Genomic DNA, 21,630 nt, shown 5'->3' with positions numbered 1-21,630 from the left:
TAGAAATTCCCTCTTCTGGAATCCATTACCAACCTAATTTTCCCAATCGACCTGTATATTGAAGTCCCCCATGACTATTGTAACATTTCCCTTTTGGCATGTATTTTCTATCTCTTATTGTAATTTGTAGACCCCTTCCTTACTACTGCTTGGGAGTCAGTACTCAACTCCCTTCAGTGTCTTTTTACCCTTGCAGTTCCTTAGCTCTATGCAAAATGATTCAACACTGATTATGGAGAACAAGGAAATGCTAGACGAGTTGAACAGGTACTTTGGATCTGTCTTCACCAGGGAAGACACAAACAATCTCCCAGATGTAATAGTGGCCAAAGGACCTAGGGTACTGGAAGAACTGAAGGAAATTTATATTAGGCAGGAAATGGTGTTGGATAGACTGTTGGGTCTGAAGGCTGATAAGTCCCTGGGACCTGATGGTCTGCATCCCAGGGTACTTAAGGAGGTGGCTTTAGAAATCGTGGATGCATTGGTAATCATTCTCCAGTGTTCTATAGATTCAGGATCAGTTCCTGTGGATTGGAGGGTGGCTAATGTTGTCCCACTTTTCAAGAAAGGAGGGAGAGAGAAAACAGGGAATTATAGACCGGTTAGCCTGACGTCAGTGGTGGGAAAGATGCTGGAGTCAATTATAAAAGATGAAATTATGACATATTTGGATATGAGTAACAGGATAGGTCCGAGTCAGCATGGATTTACAAAGGGGAAATCATGCTTGATTAATCTTCTGGAATTTTTTGAGGATGTAACTATGAAAGTCGACAAGGGAGAGCCAGTGGATGTAGTGTACCTGGACTTTCAGAAAGCCTTTGATAAAGTCCCACATAGGAGATTAGTGGGCAAAATTAGGGCACATGGTATTGGGGGCAGAGTACTGACATAAAATTGGTTGGCTGACAGGAAACAAAGAATAGCGATTAACAGGTCCCTCTTGGAATGGCAGGTGGTGACCAGCGGGGTACCGCAGGGTTCAGTGCTGGGACTGCAGCTGTTTACAATATACATTAATGATTCAGATAATTAATGTATTTGCAGATGACACAAAGCTAGATGGCTGTGAAATGTGAGGAGGATGTGATGAGAATGCAGGGTGACTTGGACAAGCTGGGTGAGTGGGAGGATGCATGGCAGATGCAGTTTAATGTGGATAATTGTGAGGTTATCCACTTTGGTGGTAAGAACAGGAAGGCAGATTATTATCTAAATGGAGTCAAGTTAGGAAAAGGGGAAGTACAACGAGATCTAGGTGTTCTTGTATATCAGTCACTGAAAGCAAGCATGCAGGTACAGCAGGCAGTGAAGAAAGCTAATGGCATGCTGGCCTTCATAACAAGGGGAATTGAGTATAAGAGCAAAGAGGTCCTTCTGCAGCTGTACAGGGCCCTGGTGAGACCACACCTGGAGTACTGTGTGCAGTTTTGGTCTCCAAATTTGAGGAAGGACATTCTTGCTATTGAGGGAGTGCAGCGTAGTTTCACAAGGTTAATTCCCGGGATGGTGGGACTGTCATATGTTGAAAGATTGGAGCGACTGGGCTTTTATACACTGGAAATTAGAAGGATGAGAGGGGATCTGATTGAAACATATAAGATTATTAAGGGATTGGACACACTGGAGGCAGGAAGCATGTTCCCGCTGATTGGTGAGTCCAGAACCAGAGGCCACAGTTTAAGAATAAGGGGTAGGCCATTTAGAACGGAATTGAGGAAAAACTTTTTCACCCAGAGAGTGGTGGATATGTGGAATGCTATGCCCCAGAAGGCAGTGGAGGCCAAGTCTCTGGATGCTTTCAAGAAAGAGATGGATAGAGCTCTTAAAGATAGCAGAATCAAAGGTTATGGGGATAAGGCAGGAACTGATTGTGGATGATCAGCCATGATCACAGTGAATGGCGGTGCTGGCTTGAAGGGCCGAATGGCCTACTCCTGCACCTATTGTCTATTGTAACACCTTTCAACCCTATGTCACCTCTTTCTAATGATTTGGTTTTATTTTTTACCAACAGAGCAGCACCACCCCCTGCCTTCCTGCCTGGCCTTTTGATATTGTGTGCATCCTCATACATTAAGCTCCCGGCTATAATTTTCTTTCAGCCATGATTCGTGATACCTACGACATCATACCTGTGGATCTGCAACTGCATTGTAAGCTTTGGTCTCCAATTTTGAGGAAGGACATTCTTGCTATTGAAGGTGTCCACCTTATTCCGTAGATCAATAGATCTTGGCATGGTTCCAGAGGATTGGAAAATTGCAAATGTCACTCCACTCTTCAAGAAAGGAGGGAAGTATAAGAAAGGAAATTTTAGGCCAGTTAGCCTGACATCAGTGAAGATTTCAGAGTCGATTTTAAATGATGTGGTTTCAGGATATTTGGAAGCCCATGACAATATAGGACAAAGTCAGTATAGTTTCCTTAAGGGAAAATCTTGCCTGACAAATCTATTGGAATTCTTTGAAGAAATGACAAGCAGAGTAGACAAAAGAGAATCAGTGGATGTTGTGTATTTGCAAAAGGCCTTAGACAAGGTTCTTCACATGAGGCTGTTAAACAAGATAATAGCCAAGAATATTACAGGAAAGATATTAGCATGGATAGTTCATTGTCTGATAGACAGGAGGCAAAGACTGGGAGTAAAGGAATCCTTTTTAGATTGGCTATTGGTGACCGGTGATGTTCTTCGGGGGTCCGTGTTGAAATCAGTTCTTTTTACGTTGTATGTCAATGATTTGGATGATGAAAAGATAGATGGAGGGGCAGGTAGTGTTGAGGAAGAAGAGAGGTTGCAGAAGGTCAGACAGATTAGGAAAATGGGCAAAGAGGTAGCAGATGAAATCTAGTGTTGGGAAGTGGTTGGGCATACACTTTAGTAGAAGGAATGAAAGCAATAACTATTTTCTAAGCGGGGAGAAAATGCAAAAATCCTAGGTGCAAAGGGATTTGGTAGTCCTTGCACAGGATTCCCTGAAGGTTAATTTGCAGATTGAATTGGTGGTCAGGAAATTGAATGTAACGTCAGTGTTTATTTTGACTAGTAAATATAATCAAGGATATAAGGCTGAAGCTGCATAAGGCCCTGGTGAGGCCTCATTTGGAGTATTTTGAGCAATATTTAAGAAAGGATTTGTTAACATTGGATGGAGTTCAGAGGAGGTTCATGAGAATGATTCCAGGAATGAAAGAGTTATCATATGAGCAGTGATTGAAGGCTCTTGGAATTTAGAAGAATGGGAAAGGGGATCTCATTGAAACCTATCGAATGTTGAAAGGCCTGGACAGAGCGGATATGAAGGGGATGTTTTCTTTGGTGGGGAAATCCAGGATCATAGGGCACAGACTCAAAATAGAGGGACATCCACTTAGAACAAGGATGAGGGGATTTTTTTTTTAGTCAGAGGGTGGTAAATCTGTGGAATTTGTTGCCACAGGTGGCTGTAGAGGCCAGGTCACTGGGTGCATTTAAGGTGGAAGTCGATAGGTTCTAGATTAGTCAGGGCATGAAAGATTATGGGGAGATGGCAGGAGAACAGGGCTGAGAGTGAAAATGGATCAGTCATGATGAAATAGTGGAGCAGACTCAATGGGTCGAATGGGCTAATTCTGCTCTTATGTCTTATGGTCTTAGAGTCTTAAGGACCGAACCAACCCGAAGTCTGCATGTGTGGGACTGAAGTTTGGGCTGTGGTGGAGAGAGGACAACATACACAGAATGCTGGGGCAACTTAACAAGTCAATCAGCATCGATGGAGGAAAATAAACAGTCAATGTTTCAGGCCAAGATTCTGCAATGAAGACCAGAAAGAAAAGGAGCAGAAGCCAGAATAAGAAGGTGGGGGGAGGGGAGTTGTACAAGTTGGCAGGTGATAGGTGAGACCAGGTGAGGGGAAGGTGGGGGTGTGGAATGAAAGGTAATCATGTCAAAAGCTGGGAGGTGATAGGTGGAAGAGGTAAAGGGCTGAAGAAAAGAGGATGGTATCGGCACAGTTGCACTTGCGTGGAGACATTTCCCTCTGCACCCCGGATTGGGGGTACTTGAACCCAGTTCACAACTCAAACTGAGGACTTACGGGGTCCTCCTGGTTGGCTCCAGGTCTGTTATACTGTTGGAAGTCAGTGTCAGGCATTTATTCCTCCTAAATAAATCAAATGGAAGTTGAAGGGTTGTCTCTTTGTGCATTATTATTGACTGGTCCCTCTATTAGCCTGCAAATTTATCTGAATGTCTATTTCTGTTTCTGCCCCTACAGATACCTCCTGACTTGTTGAGCATATCTCATTTTCTTTATTTATAGATTTATTTCGATGGTTTCGGCCTCCAGACTCCGGGGGCACTATTGCATTTTTTTTGTTGTTTCATATTGGAACGAGTGTGCCTGTCAAAAGCTCCGGTTGAAAGGTTAGAGGACTAGAAAGGCGTTTGAATTTCGTGGAGCGAAAAGTAGTACAACTTTAAGCGCCAGCTGATGTCGAAGAGGAAAGCCGAAGATATTCTATCGTGTTGCCCCACCAGCAAACGCTTCATTTCCCTGTTTGTCGACTGTAAGAGCGTGAACCCGCTGCTCAGCCGCGAGCGGACGAAGAGGAAGCTGCACGAGGCCGAGCTGGGTCCGCAGCCCGACTACAAGAGAGTGGAAGGCGCGAGTCGCGGCCCGAATCTCTGGGACCGGAGCGCGAGCCGCGGCCCGAATCTCTGGGACCGGAGCGCGAGCCGCGGCCCGAATCCCTGGGACCGGAGCACGAGCGGCGCCGCCGGAGCACCGGCTGTGCGGGAGACGGGGACGCAGGAGCGCCGGGGCACCCGCACAAGCAGTAGCAGCCTCACTGGCTCTGCGCTTCCAGCTGCACGGCCGCCAGTGAGTCACGTTTGTGCAAGTAATGCAGATTGTGTTCGAAAGAGCGGCTTTGGTTGAAATAGCTCTTTTGATATTTTTGCAGAGTGACTTTGGTCAATACGACTCGACATGCTTTCCAGTGCACACTGAGGTCTGTGTATATGTAAGGAATTAAGAAACACACATCAAAGTTGCTGGTGAACGCAGCAGGCCAGGCAGCATCTCTGGGAAGAGGTATAGACGTTTCGGGCCGAGACCCTTCGTCAGGGTACCTCTTCCTGGAGATGCTGCCTGGCCTGCTGCGTTCACCAGCAACTTTGATGGGTGTTGCTTGAATTTACAGCATCTGCAGAATTCCTCGTGTTTAAGGAATTAAGAATGTAGTTTTCAGTGCTATTCAGCGGGACAAACCGGTTGTAGTCATCATTGCCTGACATTAAAAGCAGTGCATGCCTCTTTTTTTTAAAAGGACAATCCACTTGAAAGGAAAAGTGCTTTAATTTTTGCATCCAAGCAGCTATTTAATCAACAAAGGTGGGGGGGGGGGGGTGATGGAGGGATGAATGTCTGCCCAGTCTTTGCAAGTTTCGCCGAGGGAGAGCCTTTTCACATCCCTCTATGGTCAAGCCAGGCACTTTCCAAATGGTAGCTGCCAGCAGCACTGATTAGAATACTTGGAGCCACTGAGCTGGATACAGTGACTGCTGTTGTAAGACCATAAGGCTATAAGATATAGGAGCAGAATTAGGCCATTTGGTCCATCGAGTCTACTCCGCCATTTCATCACGGCTGATCCAATTTTCCCATCAGCCCAAATCTCCGGCCTTTTCCTTGTATCTTCCTGCCCTGACCAATCAAGAATTCATCAATCTCTGCCTTAAATGTACATAAAGACTTGGCCTCCACAGCTGCCTGTGGCAAAGAATTCCATGGATTGATCACTCTGGTTAAATAAATTCCTCTGGATCTCAGTTCTAAAAGTTCACCCCTCTATTCTGAGTCTGTTTCCTCTGGTTTTAGACTCCCCCATCTTAGGAAACATCCTTTCCACATCTACTCTATCAAGGCTTTTCACCATTTGATAGGTTTCAATGAGGTCACCCTTCATTCTTCTGAATTCTAGTGAATACAGAGCCAGAGTCATCAAATGCTCTTCATATGACAAACCATTCAATCCTGGAGTCATTTTTGTGAACCTCATTTGAACCCTCTCCGGTTTCAGCACATCCTTTCTAAGAGAAGGGGCCCAAACCTGCTCACAGTACTCTGAGTGAGGCCTGACCGGCGCTTTATGAAGTTTCAACATTACATCCTTGCCTTTATATTCTAGTCCTCTTGAAATGAGTGCTAACATTGCATTTGCCTTCCTCACCACAGACTCAACCTGCAAATTAATCTTTAGAGAATCCTGCACAAGGACCACCAAATCCCTTTGCACCTCAGTTTTTTTGTATCTTCTCTCCATTTGGAAAACAGTCAACCTTTTCATTTCTTCTACCAAAGTGCATGACTATACATGTCCCAACACTGTATTCATTTGCCATTTCTTTGCCCATTCTCCTAATCTGTCTAAATCCTTCTGTAACCTATTCTACTTCCTCCAAACTACCTGCCCCTCCACCTGTCTTCATATCGTCTGTAAACTTTGCAATGAATTTATGAATTCCATCATCCAAGTCATTGACATATAACATAAAGAGAATCGGTCCCAACACAGACCCCTGTGGAACTCCACTAGTCACCAGCAGCCAGATTGAAAAGGTTCTCTTTATTTCCACTCTTTGCCTCCTGCCAATCAGCCACTGCTTTATCCACATTAGAATTTTTCCTTTAATACCGTGGGCTCGGAGCTTGTTAAGCAGCCTCGTGTGGCACCTTGTCAAAGGCCTTCCGAAAATATCAACATAATATCAACTGATTCTCTTTCGTCTACAAATAATTCCATCAGATTTGTCAGGCAGAATTTTCCCTTGAGGAAACTATGCTGACTGCGGTCTATTTTATCATGTGCTTCCAAGCACCCCGAGACCTCATCCTTAATAATCGGCTCCAATATCTTCCCAGCCACTGAGGTCAAGCTATCTGGCCTATAGTTTCCTTCTTCTGCCTCTCCCTTCTTGAAGAGTGGATTGACATTTGCAATTTTCCAGACTTCCAGAACCATTCCAGAATCTAGTGATTCTTGAAAGAACATTACTAATGCCTCTGCAATCTCTTCAGCCACCTCTTTCAGAACCCGGGTGTACACTATCTGGTCCAGGTGACTTCTTTACTTTCAGACCTTCCAGTTTCCCAAGAACCTTCTCTCTAGTAATGGTAACTTTACTCGCTTCATGCCCCCTGACACCTGGAATTTCAGCCATACTGCTGGTGTCTTCCACAGTGAAGACTGTTGCAAAATGCTAAGTCCGTTTGTCCCCTATTTCGTTGTCCCGCATTACCACCTCTACAGTGTTGTTTTCCAGCAGTCTAATATCCACTCTCACCATGTTTACCTTAATGACTTTTTAGACACCCTCTGTTGGTTTTTTAAAGCTTCCCAATCCTCTAACTTCCCTCTAATTTTTGTTCTATTATATGCCCTCTCTTTGTCTTCTATTTTGGCTTTGACTTCCCTTGTTAGCCATGATTGTGTCATCTTCCTTTAGAATACTTCTTCCTCTTCGGGATGTATATATCCCGTGCCTTCCAAATTGCTTCCAGAAATTCCAGCCATTGTTGCTCTGCCATCATTCCTGCCAGTGTTCTTTTCCAATCAATTCTGGCCAACTCTTATGACACCGTAATTCCTTTTACTCCACTCTATACAGATACATCTGACTTTAGCATCACCTTCTCAAATTTCAGGGTGAATTCGATCATATTATGTTTACCTGCCCCCAAGGGTTCTTTTACCTTAAGATATCTGATCAATTCTGTTTCATTATATGACACCCAATCTAGAATAGCTGATCCCCTAGTGGGCTCAACCACAAGCTGCTCTAAAAAGTGATCTCATAGACATTCTAGAAATTCCCACTCCTGAAATCCAGCACCAACCTGATTTTCCCAATCTACCCACATATTGAAGTCCTTCATGACTATTGTAACATTTCCCTTTTGGCATGCATATTCTATCTCCTGTTGTAATTTGTAGGCCACACCCTTACTACTGTTGGGGTGTCTGTATACAACTCACACCAGGGTCTTTTTACCCTTGTAGTTCCTTAGCTCTATTCATAATGATACAACAGCTTCCAAACTTATGTAACCTCTTTCTAATGAAACCAGCACAGCACAGCCTTTCTGCCTATCCTTTTGATACAATGTGCCTATCTATCTACAATCTTTCAGCCACGAGTAAGTGATGCCTTCAACATCATACCTGCCAATCTGCACTATGCTGCTAGTTCAAGTATCTTATTCAGTATACTGTACGCATTCAGATACAACACCTTCAGTCCTTTATTCACCTGTTTCAATCTTGTCCACTCTTATGTTGCAACTCATCCTTTTGACAGTAATTTTGCCTTATCAACAGCCTCTACTCACTACACATTGTCTCTAAACCAGCTATCTCATCTTCAGCACTATTATCCACCTTTCTTATGATCCTTTTTGCATTTAAATATAGGCAGATCTGGACACTAGTCGCACCACGCTCAATCTTTCGATTCCTAACTTTGTCTGAAATCTTACCAACATTTGCCTCCACAACCTCTCCACTGACTGTTCTGGTTCTGTGGTTCCCATCCCTCTGTAACTCTAGTTTAAATCCCATCTTGCAGCATTAACAAACCTTCCCGCTAGGATATTAGTCCCCCTCCAGTTTAGGTACAAACTGTCCCTTCTGTACAAGTCCCATCTTCCCTGGTAGAGAACCCAGTGATCCAAAAATCTTACACTCCTCCTCCTACACCGACTTCTTAACCACGTGTTAAAGCACGTGGCACGGATAGCAATCCTGATATCACATCGCTAGAGGTCCAGCACTTTAATTTAGCACTTAACAGCTTGAACTCCATATGCAGAGCCTTGTTGCTTGTTCTACCCATGTCATTGGTACCTACGTGACCCATGACTTCTGGCTGTTTGCCCTCCCACTTAAGAATGCTGAGGATTCGATCCAAGATATCCCAGACCCCAGCACCCGGGAGTCTTATTCTCGTCCACAGACCCTCGTGTCCGTTCCCCTAACTAATGAATTCCCATCACCACAGTGTGCCTCTTCTTCCCCCTTCCCCTCTGAGTGACGGAGGCAGACAGTGCCGGAGACCTGACCACTGTGACTTTTCTCCATTAGGTCATTCCCCTCCCCCCATGATAGTATTCAACCTGTGGTTGAGGGAGATGGCCACGGGTACTCTGCACTCGCTCCTTAAACCATTTCCCCTTCCTGACTGTCACACAGTTTCCTGTGTCCTACACCGTGGGTGTAACTACCTTTGTATATGTCCTGTCTGTCACCCCCTCAGCCTCCTGAATGGTCTGGAATGCATCCAGTTTCAGCTCCAACTTCTTGTTAGAAGCTGCAGCTGGATGCATTTCTCACAGTTGTAGTTGTCAGGACACTGGAGGTCTCACTGCCTTCCCACATCCTGCAAGAGGAGCATTGTCCTATCCTGCCTGTCATTCCTACTGTCCGAGCTGAGTAGATATATAGGAGAGAGGGAAAAAAAGCTTGAGCTTTTCTTTCTCTAATTGAGACTTCTCTTGGCTGAGCTAAAGCCTTAACATCACCACTCTGACTATCTCCACTGACGACAGCCATTGTGCTTGCCCCGCCTTCCTTTAATTTTCTCTTACGGATCAATCCCAAACGCCGATTGGCCACTGGTCAAAGCTTTATTACAATGCCACGATGAGCTCCTGCTTTTTATCCTCGGTCAGTGGACTTAATTGAAGTCCCGTCCTCTCCAAGCTTCCGATGACCGGATTGGCCGCTGGTCAAACCTCTATTAAGCATGACCTTCAGGGAATTCCACAATATTGTCTTGGATTCATTCAGCCTGGGATTGATGTTTATATTACACGGTTTTCCAGGCAGATTGTCATCCTTTTGCACCACTCATCACACCTTATCAATATTGGTGTCATGTACTTCCTGAAATCCCACTCACATAATATTCATTTTCTATTAATCCATTATTCTTTGAGTTCTAGTATTTGCTTTCTGTGCCCTTCTATGGTTTTGCATTTAGTGCTGCCATCTACTATGATGCTTCTGAAACCACTGACTGTTATGGTGGTGCAGTCCTCTCCACAACCAGTGTGGCTTATTTCTGTCAACAGCTTGTTTCCCACATGCCATAATGTACTTCTATTGGCTTTAATAACCCTTCTACTGGCATCATTTAAAATGTATCTCCGATGACTCTTCCGGCCCTATCACCTCGCCTTGGGGATGCAACCATCTTTCATCCTGTGCACATGTCTGTGCCAAGGATGGCTCTTTATTTCTTTATTAATGCTTGGGATTATGCCATCATTGCATCAGAGAGAGCTTTTATGTTGGAAATATTTTTTCTTTCATGAGATGCCACGGATAGTCAAAAGGATAGATTGCTTGCCATCCTTACGTTGTGAGAACTTGGATACAAATTTCCTGCTGTGGTTCCTACAACACAGCAATGCCTGTAATCAAGAGGGCTTCATTAACTCTATTTTCCCAGGCCAGATCCCCAGGTTTAAGGGTCACTTGCTACCAGGATAATTGTATGCAGGCCAGTGAGGCCGAAATGGGACCCAGAGAGTCTGCAATGAGGAAGAGATACTTTACCATGGTGTGCTGATAAGAGTGAGTTGGTGCATTGCTGCTGCCATTTACCCTGTCCTTCTCTTCCCGCTCAACAAATGGACACCCCAGCTGCCTGTCGATGATCCTTCAGCTAAACAAAATCCCTAAACGATGTGCAACCTGGCTGACTACAAGGCCACCTTTAAACCCACAGAACCGCTGTCTTAAACTTGTGCTTTTGTTTCTGAGACATCTCAGACGCCACTGTCATAGCTGGTCAGCACTGAATTAATTTTGGCTGTGAGGCAGCTCGGCAATACTGAGATCACTTCCATATGAAAACGTCACTGTTTCTTTTTGCTGTGGAATTTCAACCTAGTCATGCATTAAGGTCAATGTAGAGCAAAGTTTTTATTAGAACGTGAATTGAATATTCACTGGGAAAGTAGAGCAGGGCAGACTTCCCCTGGGACTGGAACGCTGAAAGCTGAGTAATTCAGCAGGGTACCAGTGAGTGTGACAGCACTTCATTTGCCACAGAGTCAGCAACATCTTTACCCCTCTAGAAAACAGAGGCCTGGAGCCATTTTAGAATCTAAATGTAACTAATGGGGAATTCAGTTTCTAGTAATTAAGTAAATCTGGAACTAAAAACTTGGTACCATTAATCGAAGCATGAAACTACTGGATTGGTTATTTTAAAACAAATCTGAGTTGATTACTGTCCTTCTGAGAAGGGAATTGTCATCCTTACCTGGTCTGCCTATATGTGACTCTAACCAGCTGGTGCAGTTAGTTCTTAATCCCCTGTAGTTGAGCAATAACTGTGACCCTTTGGCAGCCATTCCCAAATCCCATAAAGGAATAGAAAACAGACAAAGTACAAGAATACAGTAATGATAAGGGATTCAGTAATCTGAGAGAGAAAGACAGTATGGTGTGTTGCCTTCTTGGAGACTGAGGAAAGACATCAAGGAAAAGTTGTAGGGGAATGGGGAAGAGCCAAAGGTCGACACCCATGTTGAAACTGTCAGTGTAGAAAAGGAGACTGATTAGTATTGCAATAATGGTTAAGGAGCCAAGGAAGAAGCTAAAAGTACGTTCGAAGAGTTTGTCATATTTGGATCAGTATGAGGGTCATATGCTCCTGCCAATGTCAAGTTCACTGTCAAACGGAAAAGTACATGCATAACAGATGGAACACAAACAGATAAGCAGCATTCACAAGAAAATCATAACTTAAACTATACACAATTTTTACAAGAAAGAACACAATAGAGACATTAGAAGTCCCTTATAGTGTAAAGTGATCATAATGTTGCTACACTGATTTAGTGATTAGGGCCATGCGGTTTGGTTCAAGAACTGAATGCTTCAAGCGAAGTAGCTGTTCTTGATTTTGATGATGTGGGACTTCAGGCCTCTGCACATCCTGCCTGATGGATACTTAAACAGAGCGCTGCGTAGGCAGGGCACTTAGCATTGTCAGAGGTCCCTCCTATCCGTCCAACAATCTCTGAACCTCCTACCATCAGGCAGGAGATACCATAGCATTAGGACAAGGACTGTCATGATGGGAAACAGCTTCTTCACTCAGACCATGAGACCACAAAACTCCCTGCCACTACCTTCATCACATATGAAGCACCAGTAGTGTTATACTGTTTACTTTTTAACTTATGTCACGAATGCACCTTATTTGTTGTAATATTACTTTTGTGTTATGTGTGAGGTATTGTGCACCGTGGTCAGGAGGGAGGTTGTTTCATTTGGTCGTGTACATTTGTATGGTTGAATGACTTGAAGATGGCAAGGCCCAGATGGTGAAGATTATTGATGATGGATGTTGTCTTGAATGAGTGCCACATGTAGGTAGGGGGGGATGTGCCCGAGATACAGTGTGCTGATTCTGGCTGCTGAAATTCTAAGATATGTCAAGTTAGGGTACAGGAGGAAGAGCTTCAAATTCTTACGACATTGGCATCAGTTGTGTGGCTAGGTGGAGCTGTTCAAGATAGATAGGCAAAGCAATGTATTTGGATGATCTGTGTTTTGTATTCTCAAGCTGGGTTTCGGCATTCTTTTAAAATTAATTTGTATTTTGTTTTTCCTCCTAGAATGTCCCAGGGGATGAAGTGTCTTTTCAGTACAATTCATTTCAGTTTTGGAGAGTTCCTTTACCTAAAATTGAGTTGGCTGAGATTGAGGATATTGGGGATATGAAGATGATTGAAGAAATGAACTGTGATATTCCAGAAGAGGCAACAGAAATAGAGATGGAACTACAAAACTGAGATTGTGATAATGTTTAAGAATAAAATTGTTTCCATGTTTTGAAATAAATAATGCTAGTTTTTGCTGGTGGAATGAGGAGATTGCAGTAGCCATCTTTGTTTTTTTGTAGAAATGTTCATTCTTATGACCGACAAATTTTTGTATATAGCATGTTTTGTGCTTTGCAGTATTTGGGGAGGAATTTGGGTTTTTTAAAGGAACGGTACTGTACAAAGATGCATGTAATCCTACTATAAAGTTGTAAATAAATGGGTCTTCAAAATCTGATACAGAGATTGAAATGATTGGAGTTAGACATGATCAGATTCATTTCTATGGTATCGAGTCCAGATAAAGAGCAGTCTTATGAACAACTTCAGAATGTCACTAGGATTTGTTTTATGGCTAGTTCCTCAAGTTAGTTTTAATTTTCATTTGAAAAGCTGATGTTAACAAACAGCTGAGTTGGTTGAGGATCATTTCAACATTACTATGAAACAGCAGCAATTCAATTTTAAGACCCCTTTTCCATATTCAAAGCATTAATCTTTCCAGATATTTTTTCCCCATTTGACACACTCATTCTCCAGTATCTCATCTAAAGAGTCCTTTTCATATTTGAGAGTTTTTTTTTGGTGAGTTTCTGATGAGGTATCAAAGCCAAGAGTTGCTGAAACTGATGTACTGCCTTGAACCAATGAGGGGAGAAAAACAAATAATGGCTAAAACATTAGAGTTAACTCTGAAGATTGCAGCTGATTTGATTTTTTTTGGGATTTGTTAGGCTGTTCTGAATTTTATTTGTTAACACTAAGTTATGAAGTGTTCATTGTGTGAAGTGTGCCATCCAGCTTTTACAATTCAGAGTTATATAAAGGTCTAAGATAAAAAGAGAAGAACCAAAGAAAGTATAGGCTTATATTTTTAATGAAGGTTTGTACTTTAAGTGTTTATAGCTAATTTGTTGTATAAACTCCATTAAGAGGTGAAAATAATGAGGTTTCCCTTGAATGTGATAAAAGTATTAAAAATAGAGTTCATAAATGTCCAGGATATAAACTGCTGTGAATTCACTGATTTGCGCGATGATCTTATGAAGAACTATGAACTTGAATGATTTCCATTTATGTTCATTTGTCTTTATTGATTTTCTTTTACTATTTACAAAGCAAGTTTTGGGAGAATACTTTTCTCCAAGATACTTTAACACATTTCTGAATTCCAATATGCTTGAATTTGATTTTCTTCACCTTCGGTATTACTGTTAAGCTAATGTGATGCCTTTTGCTAAAATAATTACTAAAATTAATTGAATGTAACTGTTAAAGTAACTCCATCAGAAATAATAGGTGCTACAGCTTCAGGACTTGAATGATGGAATCTCTGTGAAATTATTTAATAGGTTGGGGAAGCCATTTAGATTTCAAATGGGTGTGCCAGAATATTCCACATAGGTTGGAATTGTGCTACTTGATGTATGAATGAATTCTTCTTCAAGTCATCAGAACCAGAAGAAGAAATGCTTTATCTCAACTAGTATGAAAATTAACATTTTTTAAAACACTGATTTTTCATGAATTTGAACAAAACTATTTTCCACTGGATTATCACTTCCTGTACATCTCAAGTGAAGTGTATTTTGATCATTCTTGACTGATGTACAGCTGGTTATTTAGCCAAAACGTTTAAGAATATCAGTGTATACTTGAAATTAAGGTCTGTTCTAAGTTGTGCATGTGAGAAGATAATTAATTTGTTTTCAACTTTTGACAATATATGTGTGAGAGTTACAAACTGGATAAATTGAATTTCTACTCTTAAAAATATTCCTCGCATTCAAGTTCTTATTTGGCAGATGCTTTCTCTTCTCTCTATATGCATCCCTCTTCCATCCCACATTTCTGTCTTTTCAATGAAGGAAGATGGAATCAAAAATAGCTATCCCATTGGTAAGAAAGGAAAATAATGATTCTGGATCCCATTGGAATGATCACTTCCTTTGCAGAACCTTGCAGTTTGAAAGTTACATTTTATTCCTGGCAACAAGAGAAAGGAGTAAAATTGTTGATTTTTCAATTACAATAAAACAGTTGTGCAGCTTCTTAGATTCCTTGATCTCACTGACATGAGCACTAGGAAGGCAGAATCAAAACTACATGTTCTTTACTAGGTGTAGCTCTCATTTAAAATAAATTTTAATTAATTTGCACTATGTATAATACATGTTATATCCACCTAATACTGTGATAGACTATGCAAGTACAATGACTTAATCAGTGATGGGAAGTTTACTGCTTCATCTTCCTGTTCAATAACTTAATGATTTAAATTGCCTTTTAAAAATCTGAACACAATCAAATCCAGAGCAACACGCACAAAATGCTGGAAGAACTCAGCAGGTCAGGCAGCATCTATGGAAATGAACGAACAGTTGGATGTTTTGGGCCAAGACCTTTCATCTCTGCCCGGTGTCCAAATGGTTATTCATTTCCGTACATGCTGCCTGACCTGCTGAGTTCGGTATTTTGTGTGTGTTGCTCTGGAGTTCCAGCATCTGCAGAATCTCGTGTTTAAAATCAAATCTATATTTCTTGCAGACCTGTTAACTTTGCAGTTCTATTCCATTGCATTTTTGTTTAGTTTTTTTTTTACTTAGCCAATTTCTTTTAAATACAGCGATAAGTTATGCATTTCAAACTCTGATAAGATATTTTTCTTCTATTTTTGGTATTGTTAATATATTCATTTTTATATCCCTTTGGGTTCTGTGTTTTGACATGAATAAAATTTTGAATAATGTTTTTAATTATTTGGTTCCAGGACTAATTTGTTTCAAATGTTTTATTGGTTTTACTTAAATCATGTAACGGCAAGAATATGGAAGAGTTAAATGCATTGCTGCTGTAAAATGTAGAGTGCATTTTCAGACATCCCACCCTGCAAAAACTCATCTTAGGGAGGTAGCACCATCAATTTGCAGGAGACTTCCGGGAGAGGTGGAATGTCTGCAATAGAGTAGCTCCTTAGCAGCTAGCCAGCTAGTTTAAATAATGTTAGCTATGCTAATGAACGAATGACACCTGTTAAACTCACCTCAACATGTCTTTTACAGTCTTAACCCACCATGGGCAATAGAAAAGTCACTGTTGCAAACAGTGCAGCGAGCAACACTGTCATTATTTTTGACCCTTATTAGGCAGGGGTACACTTTAGTCTGGAGCGACATACGTTTTATATTTTCTTGGAACACTCTGCCATGGCGTGCTCTCTCTCCCGCTCTGGCTTGCTTGCCCTCGCGCTCTCGCTTGCTTTCTCTCTTGTTCTCTTGCGCTCTCTCGCTTGCTTTCTTTCTCGCTCTCGCTTTCTCGCTCGTGCTCTCGCTTGCTTTCTCTCTCGCGCACTCTCTCTCGCTTGCTTGCTTGCGCTCTCGCTCTCGTGATCGCTCTCGCACTTGCTTTCTCTCGCTCGCTCGCTCTCAAAAAAATTGATTTCCGTGATGTTGTATATAATTTGCGGGCATCAGGGAGCCACTATTCATATGCGGGAGACTCCCGGAACTTCTGGGAGAGGCGGGATGTCTGCATACTATGTGAAATTTGGTACTCAGGAGGAGGAAACAGCGTTCCATGAGCCAGCCCTCATCAGGGAATCAGAGGTGGAGAGGGTCAGCAACTTTAAATTCCTCAGTGTTACCATTTCAGAGGACCTGTCCTGGGCCAGCACATAAGTGCAATTATGAAGAGAGCACAACAGTGCCTCTACTTAGGAGTTGGCAAAGTTTCGGCATGAAATCTGAAACTTGTGACCAACTTCTATAAATGTGGTGGAAAGTATATGGACTGGCTACATCACAGCCTGGAATGGAAACACCAATGCTGTTGAATGTAAAATCCTAGAAAAAGTAGTGGATATGGCCTAGTCCATCACTGGTAAAGCTCTCCCCAGCACTGAGCTAGCACATCCACACAGAGCATTGTTGCAGGAGAGCAGCATCCATCATCAGGGACCCACGCCACCCAGGCCATGTTCTCTTGCTGCTGCTATCAGGAAGAAGGTACAGGAACCTCAGGACTCACGCCACCAGGTTCAAGAACAGTTAATACCCACCAGCCATCAGGCTCTTGAACAAAAGGAGATAACTTCACTCAACTTGTCCCATCATTGGACTGTTCCCACAACCTATGGATTCACTTTCAAGGACTGTTCATCTCATGTGTTTGTTATTTATTATTTCTTACTATTATTTCTTCTGTATTTGCATAGTCTGTTGTCTTTTGCAAACTGGTTACACAGTTAGTGCAGTCTTTCATTGATTGTATTATGGTTATTGGATTTATTGTGTATGCCTGCAAGTAAATGAATCGCAGGATTGGATATGGTGATATGTATGTACTTTGGTAACAAATTTACTTTGAACTTTGTCAGAATCCCCTGGTCACTTAAGTGGTGTGGCCATTGCTATCTCTTAAATGTGTTTTTATTTTTGCTGGTTATTTAATGACAGTCTTTGTGGAATTTGTAATTTTTTCTGATGAAATAAGTGCAAAAGAGGAGGCCTTAAGTCATTGTGATAATGGTGTACCTGATATGTATGTGTCTCAGAGGTAGTTGTCCCAGAGTTACTGTCAGTTTAACCCAGTTTAAAGGTGGAGCCTTTTGAAATTATTCCTGGAAAGGAACTGGGTGACTAACAGGCACAGTCAAGTATTGTAATTTTAACAGTTTAGAAGTTTGGCAGATCAGTATTTACTACATTTTTTGCATCAAAAGATGTAAGGTATTAACTAAATCCAACTCTAAATGTGGACTATTTCAGGGGTACGTGGGAAAGATAACCAATTTGTGCTCTATTATAAAGTCCTTCCAGTCAGAAACAGTTTTTCTTTCCTCGATAATGACTATAAGGAAAGCGCAGCAATAAACCACTCAGCCCATCGTGCCTCTTCTGCCTTTCAACAATATTATTGCTGTTTCAATTTTGCTCTTTTCTGAATAAGGCCAGTGCAATCTTTCAAAAAGCATATCTTAATGGCATCTTTTGAATCTGTTGGTACCACTCCAAGTCCTAAAGACTTTTGAATGCCCGCAACCAATGCATTCATTATTTCTGTGGCCATTACTTGGTTGAAGCCATCTGGGCCAGAGGGACTGATGGCCTTTGTCTGTTTATTTGTAATTGTCTAGTGTTGTGATAATAGTTAATTCCTTCACAGCATTATCCATAATCAATTGGATTTTTGTAGCATCTTCTTCCATAAAGACTTATGCTATACATCTTTTTAAACTTTGCCAATTTCTTCTTTACTGTATAACCCTCCAGCCTCATGCTCTAAACATCCAATGTTCACAAAGATCTTTCTCTTAACTTTATATGTATTTAAAGCAACTCTTATGATCACTTTTAGTACTTCTCAGCAGTTTGTCCATGCAGTTTACACACAGCGGCCTCTTTATTGGGTATCTTCTGTACCTACTAAAGATGCCACTGAGTGGATGTTGTGGTCTTCTGCTGCTGTGGTTTGATGTGTTGTGCGTGCATAAATGCTGTTGTGCTCAGCACTGTCGTAACACGTGGTTATTTGAGTTAATGTCACCGTTCTGCCAGCTTGAACCAGTTTGACCATTCTCTGATCTCTCATTAACAAGGTGTTTTTGCCCACAGAACTGATGCTGACTGGATATTTTGTTTTGTTTTTCACACCATTCTCTGTAAACCCCAGAAACTGTTATGCATGAAAACCCCAGAAGATCAACGGCTTCTGAGATACTCAAATCACCCTGTCTGGCAGCAACCAACATGCCACAGTCACTTAGATCACATTTCTTCCCCATTCTGATGTTTGACCTGAACAACAACTGAACCTCTTGATCATGACGTCATGCTCTTATACATTGAGTTGTTGTCATGTGATTGGCAGATTTAACAAGCAGTTGTACCTAATTAAGGGGCCACTGACTGTACTAACTCCTTGATTATTTTGTTTTCTTGACTTCCTTTCTTGCATTCTGGGTTTATCTCAACCTTTGGGTCTGCCACTCTTTTGCCACCTTGCCGTTTTCTTTTTCAACTTGATGTATTCCTAAACCTGTCTTCTACATTCTCCTGTCCTTGGAGTCTTTCTTCCTCATTGGGATGTAGTTTTGTTGAGAGTTATGAATTATCACCATGAGTGCCTTTCATTACTTGTCCTATTTCCCAGTTCACTTTAGTCCATTGTGTGGGCACGTGGCCAAGTGGTTAAGGCGTTCGACTAGCAATCTGAAGGTCATGAGTTCGAGCCCCAGCCAAGGCTGCATGTTGCGTCCTTGAGCAAGGCACTTAATCACACAGTGCTCTGCAATGACACTGCTGCCAAGCTGTCTGGGTCCTAATGCCCTTCCCTTGGACAACGTCGGTGTCGTGGAGAGGGGAGACTTGCAGCATGGGCAACTGCCGGTCTTCCATACAACCTTGCCCAGGCCTGCGCCCTGGAGAGTGAAGGCTTTCCAGGCGCAGGTCCATAGCCTCGCAAGACTAACGGATACCTTTACTTAGTCCATTTAATTCTCATTCCTTTGTGATTCTCCTTATTTATGTTTAACAAATTGAAAACTCAATTCTGTCATGTTGTGATCTCTCCTGAAGGATCCTTCACTTTGAGCTTATTTATTAAATCTATGTTTCATATGACCAGATCAAAAACAATCTGTTCCCAGGTTGGCTCCATAATGTATCCCTCTGGGAAACAGTCCCATATGCACTCTCATGGCCATCTTCCAATTGGATGGACCAAATATAAAGGAAAATAAATTGCCATTTATCTCATTTCTACAGTGTGGCTTCAATTCAGGGGCAGGGGTCTTGGAACCACTGTCTTTCCCTTGCCACATCTTCCCTATACCCACATAGGCTGTATGTCTTTTAAAGCTAGATTGTCACTTATGCTGTGCTTGATTCATCTCTTATTTGCAGTGTAATGGACTTTTTTTCCTAATTGTGTTATTCCTTATAAATACTGCGGGAACACTAAGTTCCCAGTTTGATTTCTGTCAAGTCCTGTTTTTGTAATGGTTACCAGATCAAACTTTTTTTTTCTCTATTTGTGTTGTTTGTTCATTGATTTTGTTTCAGAAACTATGTGTATTTAGATATGTTTCTTTTTACTACCTTTCCTTTAAGTAATCCTATCCATTGGATCTATTTTTGGTCTATTGCTTCTTATTCCTCTTTCCCATTTTGTGCTTCTGTCAATTTACTTTTCTATATTTTATTGCTATCCTTTTTTTTCTAATTCTCTGCTCGGGTACCCATTGCCATATACTGTATACTGTAGACCTCCCCTAGCAAGCAGTTCTGTGATGATTAACCCTGGTTCTACCTGGAGGTGACTTGTTCATCTTGTTTAGGGGCACGTTCCCCTCTGGTCCTCAACTTACTGCCCATTGCACTGCTGGCATTTTGGGCAGCAATTACGGTTTTCTTCATTGCAGTATCCATACCAATTTTTTTTGGCCAGTCAGGGTTGTTAGCCCTCAGCTGAACCCACAAACCTGGAGGACTGGTGGACCACTCTTAGTCTGGCCTCTACCCTTTGACCTATATGGCATTTGTGACCCTACCAAGAGCCAAAGCACAAGGCCCTGATTCTAGCCAACATGCAAGCCTCCAAACCTTACGACAAGGTTGTGGTCCTCTTGGAGGTCTGGCCCTTAAACCTTGAATATAAATCCCATCTTCCTACACCAGACATTTATCTTATCTATCCCGCTCCTGCTCTTGCTGGTACATACCATTTCCCTTTCCTCTCCTGACTTGCTAAGCTTGGATTTATACTTCAAATTTGGCAACTTCTACACTTTATCTCTATACACATTTTGTCTATATTCTTCTCTACCTGCACCCATTAACTCATCAACCAAAAAAACCTTGTTTACAGCATATCCTCATGGCCAGGTTAATTTTACTCCATCAAGGGTATCCCCCTTCCCCTCTCTCCTTGCAGCTTAACACATTTCTTTTGTACCCTTTCCAGCTAGGACGAAATGTCTTCAAGTTGAAATATTGGTTCTATTTCAGATGTAGCTTGACCTGCTGAGTATTTCCAACATTTTCTGTTTTTATCCCGTGATGAAGAATGACTACATGGAGTAAAAACAGAAAATGCTAGAATACTCAGATGGGAGGACCTACACTCAATGTGTTAGGACTTGCTTCTTCTAGTAATTTTTTCTTGCACTGTATTACTGCTGCAAATGAAACAAATTTTACAACATACATGCCAATAAACATGATTCTAGTTCTGATGAGGAATTCTTAGCATATCACCTTTCGAGGTCCTGTTTTGTAAATCTATCTCCCATTTTCCTGGATTCAGCTTCCATGCTTTATCCACCTTTGTTTTTTTCTGGTAATGATCACCCCTGGCCTCCAGAATCTGTTGCAGCCATTTCCTGGGGTGATTGACCCTAACACCAAAGATGCAACATACCACCCCAGCGTCATGTTTGTGACAATGGAAGTGCCTGTTTATTTCTTTTCCAACTGAATTACCTATCACCGTTGCTCTCCCACTATTGTCCTTCCTCTTTTGTGCCACTAAGCCAGCCTAGGTGGCATAGATTTGACTCTTGCTGCTTTTCCCTGTGAAAATATTTCCCTCCACTGTATCCAAGGTCATATATCTAATGAAGAAGGGGAAAGCACTTAGGGAATGCCTACACTACCTGTCATCTACTCAGCCTGGCGATAGCCCCAGTTCAAGAATTAAGAATGACTAAATGAAGAACCAATTCCAATTGTTTTGTTAAATTAAT

At 41.9% G+C, this 21,630-nt stretch overlaps 1 protein-coding gene across 1 annotated transcript; it reads left to right on the top strand.

Annotated features, from left to right (window-relative positions):
- The first annotated feature begins 4,378 nt into the window (after positions 1-4,378).
- Positions 4,379-13,125, top strand: LOC140211612 (uncharacterized). The gene is made up of 2 exons (XM_072281524.1): positions 4,379-4,868; positions 12,681-13,125. The coding sequence occupies exons 1-2, from the start codon at positions 4,479-4,481 to the stop codon at positions 12,855-12,857; spliced, it is 567 nt and encodes a 188-aa protein (XP_072137625.1). The 5' UTR covers positions 4,379-4,478; the 3' UTR covers positions 12,858-13,125.
- Positions 13,126-21,630: the final 8,505 nt, after the last annotated feature.

The sequence above is a fragment of the Mobula birostris genome, chromosome 17 (assembly GCF_030028105.1).
Source record: "Mobula birostris isolate sMobBir1 chromosome 17, sMobBir1.hap1, whole genome shotgun sequence".
NCBI classification, from domain to species: domain Eukaryota; kingdom Metazoa; phylum Chordata; class Chondrichthyes; order Myliobatiformes; family Myliobatidae; genus Mobula; species Mobula birostris.
Note: the sequence above shows the minus strand (reverse complement) of the source record. Positions and strands in the feature narration are given on the sequence as shown.

Bases quoted from the DNA above. Each gene is read 5' to 3' on its own strand.
- LOC140211612 (XM_072281524.1), top strand. From the start codon at position 4,479: ATGTCGAAGAGGAAAGCCGAAGATATTCTATCGTGTTGCCCCACCAGC. The intron at 4,869-12,680 runs GTGAGTCACGTT...TTTTCCTCCTAG, and splicing joins TTCCAGCTGCACGGCCGCCA to AATGTCCCAGGGGATGAAGT.